Source organism: Fusarium oxysporum, chromosome 8 (genome assembly GCF_000149955.1).
Source record: "Fusarium oxysporum f. sp. lycopersici 4287 chromosome 8, whole genome shotgun sequence".
NCBI classification, from domain to species: Eukaryota; Fungi; Ascomycota; class Sordariomycetes; order Hypocreales; family Nectriaceae; genus Fusarium; species Fusarium oxysporum.
The window spans coordinates 2,538,150-2,556,414 of record NC_030993.1 but is presented as its reverse complement, the minus strand read 5'-3'; the positions used below and the strand labels follow the sequence as shown (position 1 = coordinate 2,556,414).

At 47.2% G+C, this 18,265-nt stretch overlaps 9 protein-coding genes across 11 annotated transcripts; 5 read left to right on the top strand and 4 right to left on the bottom strand.

Annotated features, from left to right (window-relative positions):
• Positions 1–1,184: 1,184 nt before the first annotated feature.
• FOXG_03461 (uncharacterized protein) lies at positions 1,185–3,408 on the bottom strand. Its single transcript, XM_018381199.1, has one exon. It carries the CDS (start codon positions 2,698–2,700, stop codon positions 1,324–1,326), a length of 1,377 nt encoding a protein of 458 aa, XP_018237636.1. The 5' UTR covers positions 2,701–3,408; the 3' UTR covers positions 1,185–1,323.
• A 1,679-nt stretch (positions 3,409–5,087) lies between these two features.
• FOXG_03460 (uncharacterized protein) lies at positions 5,088–5,608 on the bottom strand (the record flags this gene model as incomplete). Its single annotated transcript, XM_018381198.1, has 4 exons — positions 5,088–5,191; positions 5,242–5,350; positions 5,406–5,510; positions 5,570–5,608. The coding sequence occupies 4 exons, from the start codon at positions 5,606–5,608 to the stop codon at positions 5,088–5,090; spliced, it is 357 nt and encodes a 118-aa protein (XP_018237635.1).
• Positions 5,609–6,790: 1,182 nt separating this feature from the next.
• On the top strand, positions 6,791–7,555 carry FOXG_03459 (uncharacterized protein; the record flags this gene model as incomplete). Its single annotated transcript, XM_018381197.1, has 1 exon — positions 6,791–7,555. The coding sequence occupies one exon, from the start codon at positions 6,791–6,793 to the stop codon at positions 7,553–7,555; it is 765 nt and encodes a 254-aa protein (XP_018237634.1).
• Positions 7,556–8,468: 913 nt separating this feature from the next.
• Positions 8,469–10,385, top strand: FOXG_03458 (uncharacterized protein; the record flags this gene model as incomplete). Its single annotated transcript, XM_018381196.1, has 2 exons — positions 8,469–8,626; positions 9,266–10,385. 2 exons carry the CDS (start codon positions 8,469–8,471, stop codon positions 10,383–10,385), a joined length of 1,278 nt encoding a protein of 425 aa, XP_018237633.1.
• Positions 10,386–10,467: 82 nt separating this feature from the next.
• Positions 10,468–11,984, bottom strand: FOXG_03457 (uncharacterized protein). The gene is made up of 2 exons (XM_018381195.1): positions 11,552–11,984; positions 10,468–11,500 (listed from the first exon to the last, which is right to left on the bottom strand). The coding sequence occupies exons 1-2, from the start codon at positions 11,879–11,881 to the stop codon at positions 10,682–10,684; spliced, it is 1,149 nt and encodes a 382-aa protein (XP_018237632.1). The 5' UTR covers positions 11,882–11,984; the 3' UTR covers positions 10,468–10,681.
• A 404-nt stretch (positions 11,985–12,388) lies between these two features.
• On the bottom strand, positions 12,389–16,091 carry FOXG_03456 (uncharacterized protein). The gene is made up of 2 exons (XM_018381194.1): positions 14,473–16,091; positions 12,389–14,421 (listed from the first exon to the last, which is right to left on the bottom strand). The coding sequence occupies exons 1-2, from the start codon at positions 14,553–14,555 to the stop codon at positions 13,668–13,670; spliced, it is 837 nt and encodes a 278-aa protein (XP_018237628.1). The 5' UTR covers positions 14,556–16,091; the 3' UTR covers positions 12,389–13,667.
• Positions 12,424–13,454, top strand: FOXG_18560 (uncharacterized protein). Of its 3 annotated transcripts, XM_018398688.1 has the most exons (3): positions 12,517–13,054; positions 13,106–13,179; positions 13,233–13,361. In XM_018398688.1, coding segments are annotated over exons 1-3 (198 nt in total). In that variant the 5' UTR covers positions 12,517–12,931; the 3' UTR covers positions 13,234–13,361. The 3 variants fall into 3 exon arrangements, with proteins under 3 accessions (XP_018237629.1, XP_018237631.1, XP_018237630.1); XM_018398686.1 differs by having other exon boundaries at positions 12,424–13,179; positions 13,233–13,454; XM_018398687.1 differs by having other exon boundaries at positions 13,106–13,361.
• Positions 16,092–16,539: 448 nt separating the features above from the next.
• Positions 16,540–16,800, top strand: FOXG_03455 (uncharacterized protein; the record flags this gene model as incomplete). The annotated part of the gene is made up of 1 exon (XM_018381193.1): positions 16,540–16,800. The coding sequence occupies one exon, from the start codon at positions 16,540–16,542 to the stop codon at positions 16,798–16,800; it is 261 nt and encodes an 86-aa protein (XP_018237627.1).
• A 267-nt stretch (positions 16,801–17,067) lies between these two features.
• FOXG_03454 (uncharacterized protein) lies at positions 17,068–18,097 on the top strand (the record flags this gene model as incomplete). Its single annotated transcript, XM_018381192.1, has 1 exon — positions 17,068–18,097. One exon carries the CDS (start codon positions 17,068–17,070, stop codon positions 17,746–17,748), a length of 681 nt encoding a protein of 226 aa, XP_018237626.1. The 3' UTR covers positions 17,749–18,097.
• Positions 18,098–18,265: the final 168 nt, after the last annotated feature.

The window sequence follows — 18,265 nt, the reverse complement described above, 5'->3', positions numbered from 1 at the left end:
TCTCGAGCGACAGTAACAAGCATCATGATGCGGCCAAGCCATCCGTGAAGATCCTCGCAATCGACGTTCCAGCCCGTTCAAGTGAAGACAGTATTCCATTGCAGCTGAACCGCCAATTCCGATCATTATGTGACGACTGCGTATCTACAATGACGCCTGTTCCGTATACGATTACAAGAGTTGTGGAGGATGATGGGGGAAGTTGGCTTTAGTGTTACCCTGGAGGAGAAGGGAGATAAATGGTTGGGTAGACTTGGTCGACGAATCACGAGGTAATTGGCTTTGTAAATGTCCACTGGAAGCATTAGCTAACAAAAATATCAAGGCTATGAAATTGATTACAAGTCGACCGAATATTGATCCTATCGCCATCACGTTTCTAAGCCACTAAAAGTCGCCATGTTCGACAGCATGAAATCGGGGCTTGTGGGAGGGCAGGATTTACTTTGAAACCCCTCAATTTAACGTTATGTTACCACTGTCATGTATCAGTGAGCAACACCACGATGCCGTTGGTAGTGGACCTATGTACTGTTGTTTCGAGGCTGGTCGACGGTCATCGCGAACGAATATTACTACCACCAATTTGATGGTATCTCCTCAGAGCCTAACTAATGGGCACACGAGTTGAAGCATATCCTGCCAAAACGCTTAAGATACTTCTTCGTCTTCTCAACAGAAACCATGTTCTTACGGACAGGCCATATTTGGTCTGGCTGGCTCTCGCCCGACACGTTTCCGGACTCGATTACGCAATGAAGGATAACCCATAAACAACACACCGGCATGATGAGACGTAACGCAAATCCGCTTATTTTGCCAGACCATAAGCAATTTGAGCCTTCAGCAACATCCATATGGCCCTGAATTGTTGGATATTAGTCAGCATGCTGAAGGCGACGAGGCTATTATGATCGTCAACTCAGAAGTGCAAAGTCGGGAAGAATGCATTTACAGAAAGCCACATGAATTTTTGCCCGCGTCCTCCGATCTACGGCCTGGGTGCCCAAACAAGCAACGCCAACAACCTCCAAAGACATGTTGGTTATTGTTGGAATGGGTGGCAAAGATTTCCACAAAGACGATTTGAAGTAGGATAGGCGGTGGTTGAATCTGGCATTACCAGGGGCGAGACCATTTTTGTCAATGACCCTTCTTTAAAGACAGAAAGAATAAACGAGATCCTCTTATCCTACTATTACTTGAATCTCCTAAAGATTGAATTGTTGACCGAGTATTGAATGCTTAAATACGGGTATCATTTCATCTAGAATAAAAGCTCTGATCATACACTCATGCCTTTTGGCCCTCATAACCTCCGCTCTATGTCATCTGAGAATCTGCCCTAACATGATTTATCGGGAACCCGTTTGCAATAGCAGCCCCTTCTAATTGCTTTAGCCACGCTGAGCCATCTCCTGCTGGCACAGGTCGATGCGAAAGATTACACTCGACAAAGATGGAATCGTCCATGTACTGCCAATCCGACACTTCAACCGCACTCTCAGAGAGTGAACCCTGAAATGGCGAGGAGCTTAGTGCTGCACAAGTCCACGCCATCTGTTGTAATATCTCAATCATGGTGTGTGTCCATGCTGATACTGTCAACCGTATTGAGCCATCCTCGACTTCGACATGCAGCAGACGTAGACCAGGACATAAGAATGGGTTTTCGGTACCATCCCAAATCGACATGCCGGTGAATGAGTGGCCCTCACAACTCGACGTTGAAGCTTCTTTGACGGCGTCTTCGATACAACCCAGGAGGAGTTCGCCGCACTTAGGCCATTGCTTAGCTGTGTACTCAGATATCGTGGTATAGACGCAGTCATTGGCGGTCCCAGTAATAGCCGGCAAGGAGCCCATTTTGACGAGTTGGGGGTCTCCGATACCTTGAAGGGGGCCAAAGAGTTGACACTCAAATTTGAACTGGATGGCGTGAAATCCGTCTCCAGGGGGTCGATAGGGGGGTTTCATGAGGATGTGCCACAGAGCTGATTCCATGAGATGCATCTGCACATAGTGGGGTGAGATCAAGACTTCGCGTATCCTTGAGATAAGATGTCTCGCAGACCTTCCTGTGGTGATGTAGGTATGGAGAGAAGCAGCAATCTCATTCGGTGTGCCCCTGGGTGAGCGGGCTGGGTATTCTCTATCCCAGTAGCTGCAGAGGAGTTGGAGAGCAACTGGCAGTTCAATGCCCCGTGCCGACTCGGACCATGTTGCCGGACGTCTCGATATACCAGGGCCGAGCTTATCAAGCAAGCATCGTGGTGTTTCAGGTCCATTGAGGATCAATATAAGTTGGCACACAGGTCCATCGAACAATTTCTTGATTTGCTCAGTCGAGTCCGGATTCGAGTCACAATAGAAAGCCCACAGCTCATCCCACAACATCAACGTGAACTCAGACAACAGTCGATCCAATATCCTATCAATGTTGACGCGAAACTTTTGCTCGGGGAGATAATAATGGGTGAGAAGTTCGTTATTCAATCCATCGGCAAGGGCAGAAGCGAAAGCTGCAACGAGAGCGCCAGCGATGAGTGGCGGTACCAAGACCTCGGCATTGTTCGGTGACTGAGCAGTTCTCGGCCGTCGACTTGGCAGCGGTGGCTTTATGATGCTCAAAATAGAAGCATCGACAATATGATCGTGTTCGTGCGTGGTGGATAACACGGGGGGATGTGGTGGGGGCATTGTCTTGTTGCAATCATGTCAGTCATAGTCAAGGAAGTGTTTCAACTCAAAATTTACGGTTAAACCGCAAGAGTCTCATGTTGAAGATTCCATGGCAGAGGGAGAACGGAATGGATTTGCTGGTATTTTGGGTATATTATTTTCTGGGCGGAGCTGAGGAAGATTTTGATGGTGAGGAGCGACGATGCGTTGCGTGGCATTGCGTGGCCCCATGAGTAATTGGATTAGTCGGCTCTTACGCCGCCACCCAAAGCCAAAGCAAAGATCCATTGAGGGGGACTTGTTTGAAGACGGAGAATATTTTTAAATTAATCCATTGAGTGACAATCCTCTTACGAATATGAATCCTCCTTTAAAATGGTTGATTATTCCGTGACGAAGCTCCCTTTTCTGTTCGTATTCCGTATAAGTCTCGTCGCTTGGACTCAAAATGAGCGTCGAGGCCGCGTAATGGTTCGGTATGGGGTCATCAGATCCCCCTCATCCCCTCAAGTGATGGACAATTAATTTGCACAAAAATCGCGCTTTCTTTATCTCTGATTGCTTTGAAAAGGAGCGGAGAGACGAGGTCCTCGTAAGAATGAATGCGAAGGAGGAAGTGGAAGTTGTTCTCTCTGGCTTTTAAACATCGCCGCTTAATGAGGCAGTGCATCAACCTTGCACGTCCACTCTAAAGCCGCTGACGGGACATAGCTTATTCAACACTCGAATGACACCAACACTATAAGGAGTGTAGTGATTTCCTATTTATTTTAAGCTTGTACATAGGCTTAAGAATTACGAGACACTCATCTGCCCTTGTTGAGATACAGTCCACTTTTATTTATCCTTGCGGAAACCGCCCATAGTGCCCTCACCTCTTTATCTCGAATTGCAAACCTCATTACTATCCTTAGGTATTTCTTTATAGGGAGATGCGCGTATTGTCTCAATTTATTCCTCTGTTCAATAGTCGAAACCGCCAATGACATTACTTCTGGTCAAAGGCAATGTCCCTCGTGTTTATGTTAGGCTTTTTTCTCAAATCATGACGTTTATTGAAGTTTGACTTACAGACTGGATATTTCTACTCCTGGTAACATGTTGATTTGTCTGCTTGTGATGCTGTGTCTTCTTCTTCTTCGGTGTTCATGCGGCGGCACGGCAGTTGACTCGATAGAAGAGTTTGGCCATGGTGCGAGATTCGGATGAGGTGTCCAGAAGTGGTTGGAACGTCGCGCCCATCTCGACGAAGGTCTCGTATGACTTTCTTCTTTGTGAGGGGTTCGTGGTCTCCCCAAAGCCTTTCATACATTGGTTCTACCCAGGGCTGCGCGCTGCATTATATGGAACGCGTCTGGTAGACCATCTAGTCGGGAATATGCTTGCTGATATATTTGTAGTTAGCCAGAGTCTTAACGCGGACTGGTAATGTGCTGGTAGCCATCACTCACAGCTCTCCAGTCGTATATATCTGCTGCTTGATTATTTTATAATACTGAAAGGTTTGCTTTGAGGTATTGATGTGGAACTCAAGCCAAAACAATAGGTCTTAAGGAAACGAAGATTATTCAACATGAAATACTGTATATATAACAAATAGACAAGAATCCCACGCCCTTGGAATGAACTCGAAGGTCTTGATTGCTGGGTATGAATTATTGGGGCGGATGTGTTAACTTGCGGAACAAACATCAGTCTCTAGGTCTTTTCTTTTCTGTCACTCAACAATCTACCAGCTTTAACGTTGGGAGAATGAACTCTCAGTGTATTTTGCTGAAGAGCCTTCCTTAACCGATTTATTGAGATCTGGATGTCCATCGTACCGAGTTCGAGACATTCTGAAGCACCCAGTGGTTCTCTTGACATCACGAAGTCTCGAGCAGCACCCAACGATGCCGGATTGCAGAAGATGAGAGATAAGTCTTAACTCTGTCTTTTATGGGGCAGTGCACGCTGTATCTATAAGGGTTAGTTCTTACCCAAACTACAGATTCTTCAAAGTTATTACTCACTCAAGAATCTCCCAGTGGGGTGTCCGCGAGGGAAGGGAGGCAGTCCGCGAAAGCGGCCGATAGAGAGTTGCAGGGTAAGATGTTGAGTAGAGGGGAGACTTACACAAAGGGGATCGGATGGCTTGGCTTTGAGAACGCCAAAGAACTTCGGGATAACCGAGATGAAGGTGATAGTGATGCAAAGCACCGGCTTGACGACGAGAGCATCGGCGGATTCGAGTTCCACGGCAATAGCCGTGAATGCTCGCCCTTTAACTGTCGCCCGCGCTCGTCACTGTAGAGACAGAAGAGAACCCTTTCTCCAGGCGTTCTGTCAGCGCTTTCTCAACAACATCTAAGACGCCATATATGCACAGATAATTTATGAAGCGACTCTATATCAGGCGCCATGACTTACTCGACAATCTGCCAACTTGTGTGCTGAGAACGCATGCATTGATATGCGTCGTTCCCATAGTGAAACTGAAGACGCCTCTCTGCAAGAGAAGAGTCGAGGTCTGTTACAGTGTTAGAGGCCTACTTCCACAATGTAATATTGCTGGCTTACCAAGTCGTGCAAGAGATGATGGGATGTTTTGCTTAACAGTGACTGAGATGGGTCCAACCTGGCTGATATTCAGGAACTGAGATGTGGGGTTTGGGTTTCCATAAAGGATCTGTCTAGAGTCAGTATGATATTGCTGGAGACAAGAGTTGGCATCGGGCTCTCACTGGAACTTCGAAAGCCTCTGGCGTCTTGGGCAGTTGAAGGTCGCGTCGAAGGGCATCGGCGATAAAGCGTGAGTGGTCGAGAACCCGGAGCCCATTGTCCAGGGGCTCCGGAGTTCGTCAACGGGCTTTGAATAGTTTCATCCCTCTTAAATTCCAAAACTCACTCGAGTCCTGGAACAGTTCCAGAAGGGAGCCTGCGGCATCAGCGAATTGAATGACTTTGGTTTTGATCCCGGGTCCATCACTCCCAGGATCTGTCGCGAACATGATCTTGATGAAAATAATGTAAAATATAGTATGGTGATATACAGATAGTGGAGGACATTGTCTCGACAGAACCCCCTGATTATGGTGCGGTGTGCTAAAGGATCCATGGGAGTCCAGGGACCAGAGTCGTGGGATTGTTCCGCGTATAGTCGAACAGCAATGGGTACCAGAATTTTCTTCTGAGTTATAGCTTGTTGGCTCGATTGAATACCATCAGATGGATCATCTCCAGTTCGGTGGCAATTTGCTTGCCCTTTGGATGAGTTGATTGGGGAAAAGAAAATGTCCGGCCCTCTTCTCTTCTCCACTGGAGCCGCTGCCACTTATATGTTGTTACGGTGATTGAATGGCTTCATGACGAGATGTGCGAGTACATAGTGGCCATCTGTTATTTGTGGATAAGCTCAAACTGATCATGTTCAAAGTAGAGACTTGAAACATCGCTCGCCAGGATGAAAGCTGAGAGAACGAATGTCAAAATAAACATTTCGTGCTTTGTTAATATATGTGAGGCTTTTTGATACTCCTCTGTGACCAGAGTTTCTCCGTTTGAAGATGGGTTCTCAACCGCCTTGGGGATTCTCAGACCAGCAAGCTTTCCGGCCAAGCTTATAGACCTTTAGTACCCCTACATTCCTTCTGAAATAAAGTTCAAGTATTGAGAAAGTGTAGTGTGGTCTTGTGAGTGAAAAAGTGACAGTTGATCAATCTGCGTTTGCTAAGCCTCAAACTCAACAGTGTTGTTGGTTAACTTCTCTTAATGACGGTCAGAACAATGCGCAAATATAACACTGATTTACTTACTGTTTGAGGGCCATTTCAATGTCCTTCAGTGATCAAGAATAACAATATGTGAGTTGGGGGTTTGTCGTATGGGGGCTACTTCTATTGACACTGCAGTGCCAGTGTGATTCACCTCACGATCATAGTATCTTTTTCCACCTCCAAGGTATTTAAACTTCACTTCCCCTTCATACTCTTGCATTCATGCACGAGAGCCTGTATCTCGACCGTCGGTCAGTTTTCTTCCCTTTTCATCATTTTCTACCTTTGTCAGGAACTAACCTTAGCCTAGACTCGTGATACAACAGCTTCGGCAGCTGCCAGAAAATATCAAGATGGCAGAGGCCATGTTTGCTCAGCAAATTGCAGGAATGGTCGCTGAACTTGGCGACCTTCGAAAAAGCGACGCGGCACAAAAGAACGAGATAGAGAATCTCCGAGCCCAGAATGACTTCCACGCCAACGAAGCTCAGATGCTCAGAGACCTTCGCATTCTCTACGAAGCCAAGCTCGAACAGAAAGACTCTGAGATTTTGGGCCTGCATGTCCTCCTCGACAAGGTGAAGGTCGATGCGGGTATTTATAGGGACGATCTGAGCGAGTTGCGTAAGCAGCTCAAGGACTTGCAAGCCAAATATGAGTCAAGTCAGAAACAAGTTTGCGCTTCTGAGGCAAAGCTTACCCGTCGCAATTTCCAAGTTGCCAATCTGATTTGCGCCCTGCGTCGCAAAGTTTCTGCCAACCGTATTTCCGTCGTTGCTCTTCGAGCTGCGTACAAGATTATTCCAAGCTTGGAGCAGAAAGCTCAGTGTAAGAGGATTCTGTCTATGGCGAGAAAGCTTCCGCACAAGACTGGTATTGAGAGCGAGATTAAGGAGTGTCTGAGGGACGCTGGGCTCTTGATCTCGTTTGACAAGAATGGCGCCATGGTGTTGAGACAATCTGTTGAGGTTGTCAAAGTACCCGTTGATGGTTCTAAAGAGCTTGATGAAAGCATCATCATCGTCGAGAAGGATGCTGACAACAATGGCGACTACGCTTGCGATCAGCATTCTCAACAGAATGTCAAGAAAGATGAAGACGTTCAGATGTCTGTTTAAACGTCAGCAAACTATGCCACATTCACTATCAATTGCTTGCTACGACTGGTGTGGGAGCATTTGGACATCAGCACAAATCAACTTTTGCTCACACATGCTCACTCATTTGAGTTGAGGAATTGGACTTTTTACCAGAATGAGTCATGCTTGTTCGTTTGGAACATGATTGGGGTTCACCTGTATCAAGTTGCTACACAAAACATTGAGTTCTGATTGGTGTTTCTTTGCTAGCTTATTGCTTAACTACACTCTCAATAAACTAGCTGCCCAAACATTAGCAAGGTGAGAGTGACTATGTTATGTTTGGACAATCTTGAGTTCCTCATGATATATACTCTTCTCTTGAGTCATTGCTGAAATACATGTCGATAATAGACTTGTTATATGATACCCTGCATAAACATCCCTGTCAATGTCTTGCATCCGACCGTAATAACTTCGAGGTACCCTTGCTCCGAAACTCGCGCTCTTTGAACTTCCATGAATATGCGATTCTCAGTCCTCAAGTATTAAATTTCACGACTAGTTTCCACTTTAGTTTTCCGAACGGTCAAGACGGGCAACGCAAACGTCCGCTCTGTTCCATCGTAAATCTCAAACAAGACTGTTTTCTCATCTACATGTTGGCGTCGGTGCATGCTAGAAACAGTATATTCTTCACTAGAACACCAAATACTGCACTGTTCGATACGCAACTGACATCCTAGTGAGCCTTGTATACTTGAATCAACTCCATGCAGCTTCCCGTTGCCAAATAATAAGCAAACACAGTATATAACAATATCCTCAAAAGCAGGCAGCCGTTTTCATCTCAAAACTCCCCCGCCCCCAGTTAGCAAGCTTACAGGTGGGAAATGTTTCTAGTGTTGAGTTGTCTCTAATCTCCTTGCTTTTCCTGTTGCTATCCGACGCTATGTCCGTTTACCCCAGCAACCTTGGAGTTTCAGTCTCTGAATGCAAGCCACCGCGATCACCAAATTCTCCCAACAAGGCCGTAAATTATTGCAGAATGATGTCGTTTTATTTCAAATTCTTCCTCAAGCCTGTTGGCACATATCTCTATGCTGTTCGGTAAAGCACTACTAGGCATTAAGAGAGGATAAGAACGTGAATATCATTCTCCTTCCTTTCGGGTGCATACATATGCTCATATCGGCATCATGCATAAGTCTTCCGAATTTGAGCTGGAATCTGCGTCTGCATGAGTATTCCAAGTAACTCATCTGTGATCATCCGACAAGTCTACTGTGGGTGGTAAGTGCAAAGGCGCCACTGTTTAGTCAATCTCGAAGAAGGCATACTGCTCCCCCATTCATACTCATTCAATATCTCGTTCTTATTAATTTCTTAAGCCGGTATTCTAATATTCGTCAATGAGATCGTGAGATATTGGTTCAAACTTATTAATATCCTCTTCAGAACAAGATGGTCGAGCCTTCACCCACCCTTCAGCTTGCGCGGTTCGAGAATCTCCCCCCCAGAACTGACAGACATAATTATCGACCAACTACCTGCAGACTCTCTTGCTTCTATTCGTCTCTGCTGGCCTCACCTCGATGGAGTAATTCCGTCTCGTTTGTTCAGAGCCATTCGGGTCACATTCGCTCAAAGGGATATTGAGAGACTGCAGGCGGTTTCGTCGACTTATCCTTATCATGTACAAGAACTTGTCTTCACCACTGCCCAAAGTTGTTACACGCACAGGGACAGATGGGGACAAGTCTTTACAGAAGACAATTATCAGGAATACGCCAAAAACTATCGACACAAGTTCCTGGCTTGTGTCGATTCTCTGCCCAACCTGCACACTTTTACGTCTGAGTTGGGTCCTATCAGTAGAACTGCCACAAAGGAGCATATTGACGGGCTCGTGTATGCCATACTCCCTGCTCTATGCCGGTCTTCGTCTCGGATCACAACTCTCAGGTGTCAGGACCCTCTGAACTATATGCATTGGTTCTTGTCCAAGGTCAAGGCAACTTGGGGTCCTCCTGAAGAGATGATCAAGTTGATACCGAAAATATGTACCCGCAGGCAAAGCAGCCCCCAACTTTCAAGGCTGAGCTCGTGTGCCGCTCCGCCGTTTGGCAGAGAGACCGATTGGATATATCCCAAGATCCCCTGGGGGTGGAGGACTGCCTTGCGAGGACTCACAACACTTGGTCTGCAGACTGACACCGCTGGCGGCAAATGGAAGTGCTATGAACAACTCGGTGATAGACTTGTTTACTTTCTCGAGGGAACTGTCAATCTGCAGGAGTTGTCAGTCAGATGGAGACGAATAGATCAGATTGGATCTGTCGGTCGTCCTCTTATTCACTCCGGTTGGCAGTTGGAGCATATCTTCCGCGGAAGAGGGAAAAATCTCAAAACCCTCAAGCTCACCTTCATCCAATTCACATTCTCCACCAACCCTTTTAAGACGTTCATTCGACGGCATTCGACAACTCTACGACACATCATGCGTCACAACTGCCGCAGCGACCCGGAAGTTATTCGCATCATCAAGTTTGCTGCTTTGTGCCCTGATGTTCATCTTCATCGGTTCGCTGTCTTTCCAGCGCATGAGAGCCACCCAAGGGTTGAACTCCTGGATGAGTCATATCCAGGTGGGGAGCAAGTAGTTGTCGAGAAACCTCGGATTGTTCCAGAGAGCGCGGTACTCAGCTATATCAACAGCAGGGACCCTCAGCACTTCGATCCGTTTGCCGCGTGGAATCCCTTCGAGTATGAGTATTGGGGAACTGTCGAGCAGAAGGCTGAGTCGACCTCAATAAAATGGCCTCAGAATAATGGGATGGCCGTGAAGTGCAAGCAGTGTGACGACTAGTCTGGGAATAGTTATAGTCCATGTGGCAGAGTTTATCTTGGGAGATTGCTTGGGGTCCCTCGGAGTCGCCAATTACATGGAGCTGGAAAACAAAGGGATATATTAGTGAGTTGAACTGATGTTCATGGTTTCAGTATAGAAAAGCGACACATTTTGATTCGAATAGCATATTACACTATTGGCATAACTCTAACCGCATCCAACGCCAGTTTCTAATCGTGATTTCATGGCCTTTTGGCCTTGCATTTATATAAGTTAATAGAAGCGGAGTGCCTCGTGAGTATCGTGTCGGGTCATTACTGACCCTGTGCAACTCCAGCACTAGCAGCACTCTCTCCAACCTTGAGTTCCTCCTCGGGTACACCAACACCAACACTGGCTACACTAGCAATACTCTGTGTCGTCATGCCTCGTTCCCGCTCACCGCCTGGTCTAATGGGCAATCCCTCTCGAGGGCCTGCTATGCTGGCTCCTCCAGCAGGGGTAACGCTCACGCTGGCACTGGTGCTTGCGCTTCCACTTCTGGGACGGCTTGCATCACTGGCTCTTCGTTGGCGGACCTGTCTCTCTAATTCTCTAATCTTTCGCTTGAGAGCATCATTCTCTTTCTTGGCAGTCTCAAGTTCGTTTCTGTAATATGCTGTCTCCTCGTAACGCATGGTCGCAGGCATCAACCCGGGGCTTAATTGCTCGCTCATACTTCCAGGGGTTGCACCAACTGAACTCGGTGGGATCGACGTAGGTGGGGGAATTCTCTGGTGCTGGAAATAGTTGGATGGATCGAGGCTGCTGTGCTGCGGTCCGGGAGAATTTGTTAGGCTCCTTCGAGAGGCGGTACTATCCTGCCGTGAGAGAGGGGTAGCCTGGGATGGACGAGGGGCATGGATTCGTGCTTCGTAGGACGACGATAACTGTTGGTTTCCAAAGCTCTGAGACGTGGTCGAGGATGTTCGATGATGTCGAGCCGTTGGGATTGAGAAACCTGAGCCTGAAAGGAGAGACTGTTCGGGTACATCGTGGGTTGAGTTGCCGGCAGAGGTAGAGGAGGTGTTGGAAACGACGGAAGCGTTCTGGGCAGCTCGAAGGAGGGAAAGTTCACGGGTCAGCCGGTTAACCTAAAGATATTAGATATAGCTGCCACATCACGGTTTACATCTTGTACTCACAACGGCCTCTTGCTCTTTTTCAAGCTGGAGATGAAGCTCGGCGGCGGTCAACGGACGAGGATGTCTTATCGGTCCAGGTCCCGGACCAACACCAGGCTCAGCTAGAACATTTGATGGAGCATGATAAGTCGGTTGCGAAGCATTTAACACGGGCGATGGAAGAGAAGGCGAATGCGACGGGTTCACCGTATTCTGGTTGGAAGGGAGGATGTTGAGAGATGGCGAAGCTGGGGCTGGCGGAGTAGCCATCTGTGTTGAAGACTGGCGACGAGAGGCCGCAAGAGTATGTGGAGAGGGAGGGACTGAGTTTAAATCCGGCATGCCGGTCATGAGGTTCTTATTTGGTATGGAAAGTTGGTCGTTTTCTGAGCTTTGTGAAAAGGTAAAAGTAACGCGTAGTTGAATGTTGAGGTGAAGCTTTGGCGCGTTGTTCATGACCGTCACCGTCACCGACGGGGCGAGCGGGGTCCAGCGGGCCGGTCACTAGCATGGGCCCATTTGCACCGGTGTGGTGGACGCTAAAACACTGGATGCTCCCTAGAAGTCCCTGAAAGATTCCGACTGGCTGGGATGGCGGGGTCTTGAAACTGTGGTATGAAGGATGTTTGATAAATGGATGCTGCCTACCCTGGAGAAGATAATAACACTTTCATTTCAGGCTCCATCGCTTTCTACTAAATTCGTGGTAGCAGTTAGCTGGGTTACTAAACCAGTTTTGTTAGATCGAACAATTGCCCATCATGTTGTTGGTGACGAGTTGGCTAAGCACTGTTTTTAAATCACGATCCAGTGAGGCTAGCAGCATTAATACCTACAAGCTTGAAGCTTGATCGAACGAGCTTCCATGAGTATTCCAACCATGAGTTAACAGACGCAGTGAAATGAACAATTAAAGAATATCTGAACTGATGGATGATTATCAACCTCTGAGTGATTCTTATCAATATTTGTCACCATTAACCAACCTCATAGTAAGCATAATAAACTCCAGAAACTCCCAATACAAGAAAGTGGGGGAGCTTCAAATCACCAACAAGCTCTGACAGCTTCACACTTACTGAGAACAACTTATCAGCAGCTTCTCACTGTTCCTGAATCAAAACCACAAACGGCCCGTATCTCGACCCTCTTTCTGTAAATCATTGGCTCGCATCGTTACTCCATCAAAAAAAACACCATCTCGATCTCCCTCCTGCCCATGATGTAATCCCCCTATGACGGCATAGAATCCCACCTTCGACGTCAACTTGCAATCATTGTTTTCCACTTCTCGTACTTAACCTCTCACTCTTCCTCATCTGAGACCATTCCACATTCAAACAAACTCTTCAACAATAACTCAATCCCGAACCTCTTCACATACCAAAAATCACAGCAATCATGCCTGAGGGACGTCAATCACCAGCTCCTGAGCAGCAGAGCGGTCGCCAGCAGCAGGATCCACCTGCCTCTGGTCACGGCATCAACAAGACTGATGACAAGGACCCTAAGAGCCAGCTTGAGGCAAGAAAACCGCCAATTCCAGTTTTCGAACATGATGCTAACTATCTGCAGAACCTCTCATCGAACCCCAAGGGTCTCACCGACGATATTGTGGATGAGAAGTTCTCCAAGACCGAGAAGAAATAGTCAGTCAAGCCAAAAGAATAAGCTCGATGGAACAGTTCTAACATGGGAATAGAACAAACGATAGCACGATGGTTATGAATTGATGGACAAGGGAATGCATAGAACTAATAAACCACGACTGAAATAGTCGCTTCATTTAAATCACTGTCCTCATCTCCCATTGAACATGTCTGTGAATGCGTAATGCCTATAAGTTACTTGTGAATGAAGTAGAGACATCGTTAGGCGTTTTATGAATCACAAAATTGCCACTTTCACATGTCATCGTTCTCAAGCTGTAGCCTTTCATCCTACTTGCGAGATTACTACTCACGATCAAAAGTAAACGGTAGAATTCATCTCGAATTTATTGATTGTGACATGCGTAAAAGTCGTAACAATTCGTTAACTAACAGGCTGCAACAAGCCGTCATATGAATGTCTCATCAGAGCTCAAGAAATACCCCATTGCTTCCTCATTACTTTACATCTCCCCAATTTTGATAGCTTAGTGCTTCTCACCACCCTCAGGAGCGCTCACATTGGGAACGTTGTCGGCAGAGGCGGCAGGAACTGATGTTCCAAGACTGCCCTGACCAGCCTCAGGAGCGGCGGTACCGGAAGTCTTCTCCTTGCCGAAGACCTTCTCGAGACCAGCAGCCTTGTAGGCGCTTCCACCGTGCTCCTCCTTCTTGAGATCAGCAAGGCGACGAGCCTCAGCGTGCACCTCCTGGACTTGTCGGCTGCCCTCAGTGTAGAACTCAGCAATCTTCTTGCCGGTGGGTGTGTTGGAGGCCTTCTCAAAGTAAGAGCTGAGGCCGAGCCAGAGGCTGTTGGCGCGTTGGGTGATACCATAGCTCTCATCGGTGGCCTTGGCTCGGTCGGTAGCGTGGTACTTCTGGTCGAGACCCTGGAGGGTAGAGAAGAAGCGGTTGGAGACGTTGTGAGCGGCATCGAGGTCGAGGGCACGCTGGATGGCGGCGTCGCCTACGACATAACCGTGGGCAAGGTACTCGGCCAGGATGCGGGCGCGGGGCTTCTCCTCTTGGGTGATCTCATCGGAGTCGCGGTCAGCGTTCTTGGTGGCTTGGTGGACATCGTCTTCGCCGTCAGCACCAGCGCTGGTGACCTCAAGATGGTTGGGACCGAGTTGGGTGTTGTTGAGGAGAAGAGCAGTCTTCTTGGCAGTCTCCTTCTCGAAGATAACCTCAGCGGACTTGGTCTCGCCCTCTTGGGTGACCTTGAGATCAGCGATCTTACCACTGGAGGACGTTAGCTGTGAAGCACGGAAAGTGAAAGCGAGGAGAGCTTACCAGAAGCTGAAGAAGTCCTTGATCTCGCTGTCACTAGTGGACGAAGCGATGTTCTTGACGTTGATAGTAGAGTTGGCAGACATGATGAATGTGTGGTTGTGTTTGTGGTTTGGTGCGGTTAATGAGGGGTATCAAGCTTGTTCTGTTGAAGTTTGAAGGTAGCAAAGGGCAGGCAAGTGTTTTTAAAGAGTCAAGGCAAATAGAAAGCAGGAATGACGACACCGTGATAGATCGTGACGAGGCAACGAGGCAGTGACAGTGTGAGCAGGAGCTTGTGTGGAGGCGGCTCCCTCATTCCCTCGAGCTCAGACGCTTAACTCACTGCGGGGCAGAGAGTGACGTCATCGACGGGTGCCATGTGTGATGGCATGATATACTTGATGAAAGCTACATGACCTCGCGCACAGTATAGGTGGTGTGACAAGTACCTTCTAGCAGGATCATGAATTGTTGAGATTGATCTCTTGGAGAACAAACTAGAAGCTGTCACTATGGCTGCCCTTGCGTCGTCTCTTGTGGCGAGGTGATGAGACAGTCTCAGATCAAATCAAGTTGCAGAAGAATGATTTGCTTTCCTTCTTTCACATGTGAAGGACCCCTTTTCTTTTTTGATCTGATCGTCTTTGCATATGATCATCGAGGCTTATTCGGTACCCTCTCAACATTATGCTCATAAGCCATACAAACAACACCACGAGATTTACTGTTTACGCGTCTTGATACGCGTAATGGAAAATTAAATATCACCGCCTTCATTCTGAGGCGTTTACCTCTGTTCCTGCTTTTGGAACTGTAACTGTGTCATTCGGAGACGCTTCATGTGTTGGGTTTAGCATCATTAATCTGGGCGCTAATACTCTCTCTGTACAGTAGTTCCCGTTCGGTGGGTTAGGTACCGTGAGTTCCTAATTTAATCTCCCCTTGGCGTATCAAAATGCTCAAGACAACTAACGTGTGATAAGGTATGAATATACATGTTTATCGACTCATCATACTCAATTAAAGTCAACTTACACCATTGAATTCAATTGCCCTTGCTAAATCATCTGCTCTTCAACACCGCCTTTGCTGGATTTTAACGCCAACTCATCCGTCTCCATCCCATCGCATCAACCCCTGTCCATCAAGCGCTGATGGATTTTTCCAATGCGACTTCAATTTCCGTCCTCATCAATTTGCAACAACCCTCGTTTATGAACCTCGAACTAGTGGTTCGTTCGCAGGGGAAAAGCTCATGCTATTATCATGCCATGATATCTATTCCACTATGGCCAGCATTGCCTGGCATCAGATATATCAACAACCTCATTATCACGCGACAACACCTTCTGTGATGCCTCGCCACTCTCTTTTAAACGCTTCCTCATATGGCAAAGTTGCTCCTTCAGCCCACTCTCCCGCTTCGTTAGACAAGCGTTGGGGGTCACACGCCAACTTGGCGATCGCCTCCATTGACAAGGGTCGTCATCATCCTTGCTCAGACGAAAAGACAGACTCGTTCCCATCTTATCAAATGAGCAGAACGAAGGGGCAGTCTCAAAGAACCAGAGGAAACTTGATGTTCCCGTGGCGCTCACTAAACAGCCAACGTTGCAACCAACGTTGCAGTCATATTCGTATATCTCACTGCATTAAAGTATTGATTACGGGCTTTCCATGACGCCCCTCTCGTATTTAAACGGGATCCTTCACGGGCTTCCAGGCGGTCAAAGCGGTTCTCGCCTCCCCCAGACCGCATTGATTGAAATTTGCAACCCTAGCCCAGTCACTATCAACTTCTAACCTTGGAAGGAGCGCACTATAGGCAATTGTTTCGCGCCAAGGAAACAAACTAAAAAGAACCCATATTCCCAGTTTTGTTGGCCTCACCTCTGTTGGTGATTTCACCGCTCTCGTGCTCACCTTTTCACTCTTTCAAATATCGGCTGTTCTCGCTCAGTGGAGGAGAGTAGTATACAGATATTGTTTAAAAGTTTTTGATTTCGCAGGTTGGGAAAAAGTAAAGGTAATTCAATTCTTGGAGTCTCTTTGACAACTCAGCGCTAACAAAGAGATCAGAAACCTGCCATGCCTCTCGTTCCCAGCTCCGCACCGCTGCCCGGCAGCATGACCACTATTGCTTACTTGCGCGAGCAAGAAATCCTCAACATCGTTTACATCGGCCTTCTCGTCATTGAAGTTCTTATGGTTTTGGGCGTCATCACTATGGCTCTTGTTAAGCGAGTTAAAGTCAATCACCAACTCAAAACGATACGATCAGCAACCACTTCCGCAAAATACGCTCCCTACCACTTTGCGCATGCCGACACGGAAAAGACGATGTTATGACGATCCGAAAGATGACGAGAAAAGAGATACGAAGAAGAACGATAACCTCAGATTGGCGCTTGACCACTACCGCGCACGATTACTACGATCATTGCATTTTATTCCTTTGTTCACTAACAACAACACAACGTCTACGCACTTTTTTCTAGCAGGACAAAGAGGAGAGGAGGCTGTTCATTATCTCGCATGGTTTCAAGGCGTAATGCGTTTGTTCACTTGCAGCGGAAGATATGATTTACGACTATATATACCCAGACTTTCTAGTTAATGCCATTTACGTTTTACGTTGCCTCTTTATCGCCAAAAATGAAATATTGTAAAGCTGATACTAACGTCACTTTCCAAACTAGAAACCTCACTAGCTCCAGTGTTGCACTCATGGATCACGAAACAACCATCATCATGGACTCCCCTAACATTTTTGGCGACCGACCTAAAAGTCGGTGCCCACACTGCAACTTCTACCCCAAACATGGCGAGAATAAGGTATGCGAAGCCTGTGAGTCCCAGATGGGAAAAGACGAAATCGAAGCCTTTCTCGGAGGCGAAGAACGGAACTGGTGTGTGTACCATCTAAATCGAGAAGGATTTCTCCCTGGCCGCGCCGCTCTCGAAGATACTATGCGCGCTCGATTAATTCAGGAGCAACGCTGCGTACGCCTTTGTTGCGCCGAACCGAAGTTACCCATCTATGTGCATTGCGAAGAGTGTCGCGAGATGTCGCTCTGCAAAGGCGTTCCCATCGGGGTTGCGATCAAAAAGATTTATGAGCTTACATATTATGATACTTTTCCAGACTACAATGACGACTCTTTCGCAGTAAGAGTTGCTAGAGCTGAGGCGAGTATCTACGAAGAGGATTGGAGCTGGGATTGCTCGTTGGCAAAGTTTGTGCATCCCGACCGTAAGAGCTTCAAAGGAAATACCAGCCCCGAGGAGATGGTCTGATACATGCTTAGATCCAAGCCAAGAGACAACTATTACTCATTTCTAGTTATTTTACGGGCTGATCCCGTGGATGCTCCAGGCTCAAGTGAGTCGTGGAGTTTTGAGGTGAACGTTCGATCATCCAACTCAGGAGGCATGAACCCACCTGCCAGCATTCTGGACCATTCATACAATTTTAGAAGGTGTCATGTCCGAGGCATTTTATTAGAAAGAAAAAAATCACTGCTCGTTCATGAACTTCTTGCTATCGTTCGGCTCACTATAGACACACTCATCAAGTTGTCAATCTCAGTTCTTGTTGAAACCATAACCATCTACATACCTGAAGTAACTTTCCGATGAACCTCCCGCTGTTTGATGTTGAATGTTTTGAGTGAACTGTCAGATATGATGTGATTATCACCAGTGCACTATCTGTCAACTCCAGCCCCTATCTTTGTATCGAGTTTTACCGTCGCTGAGTAGTCCAGACAGAACCTTGCTTGGTGTGGGAGGAGAGGTTTTGATAGAAATACAG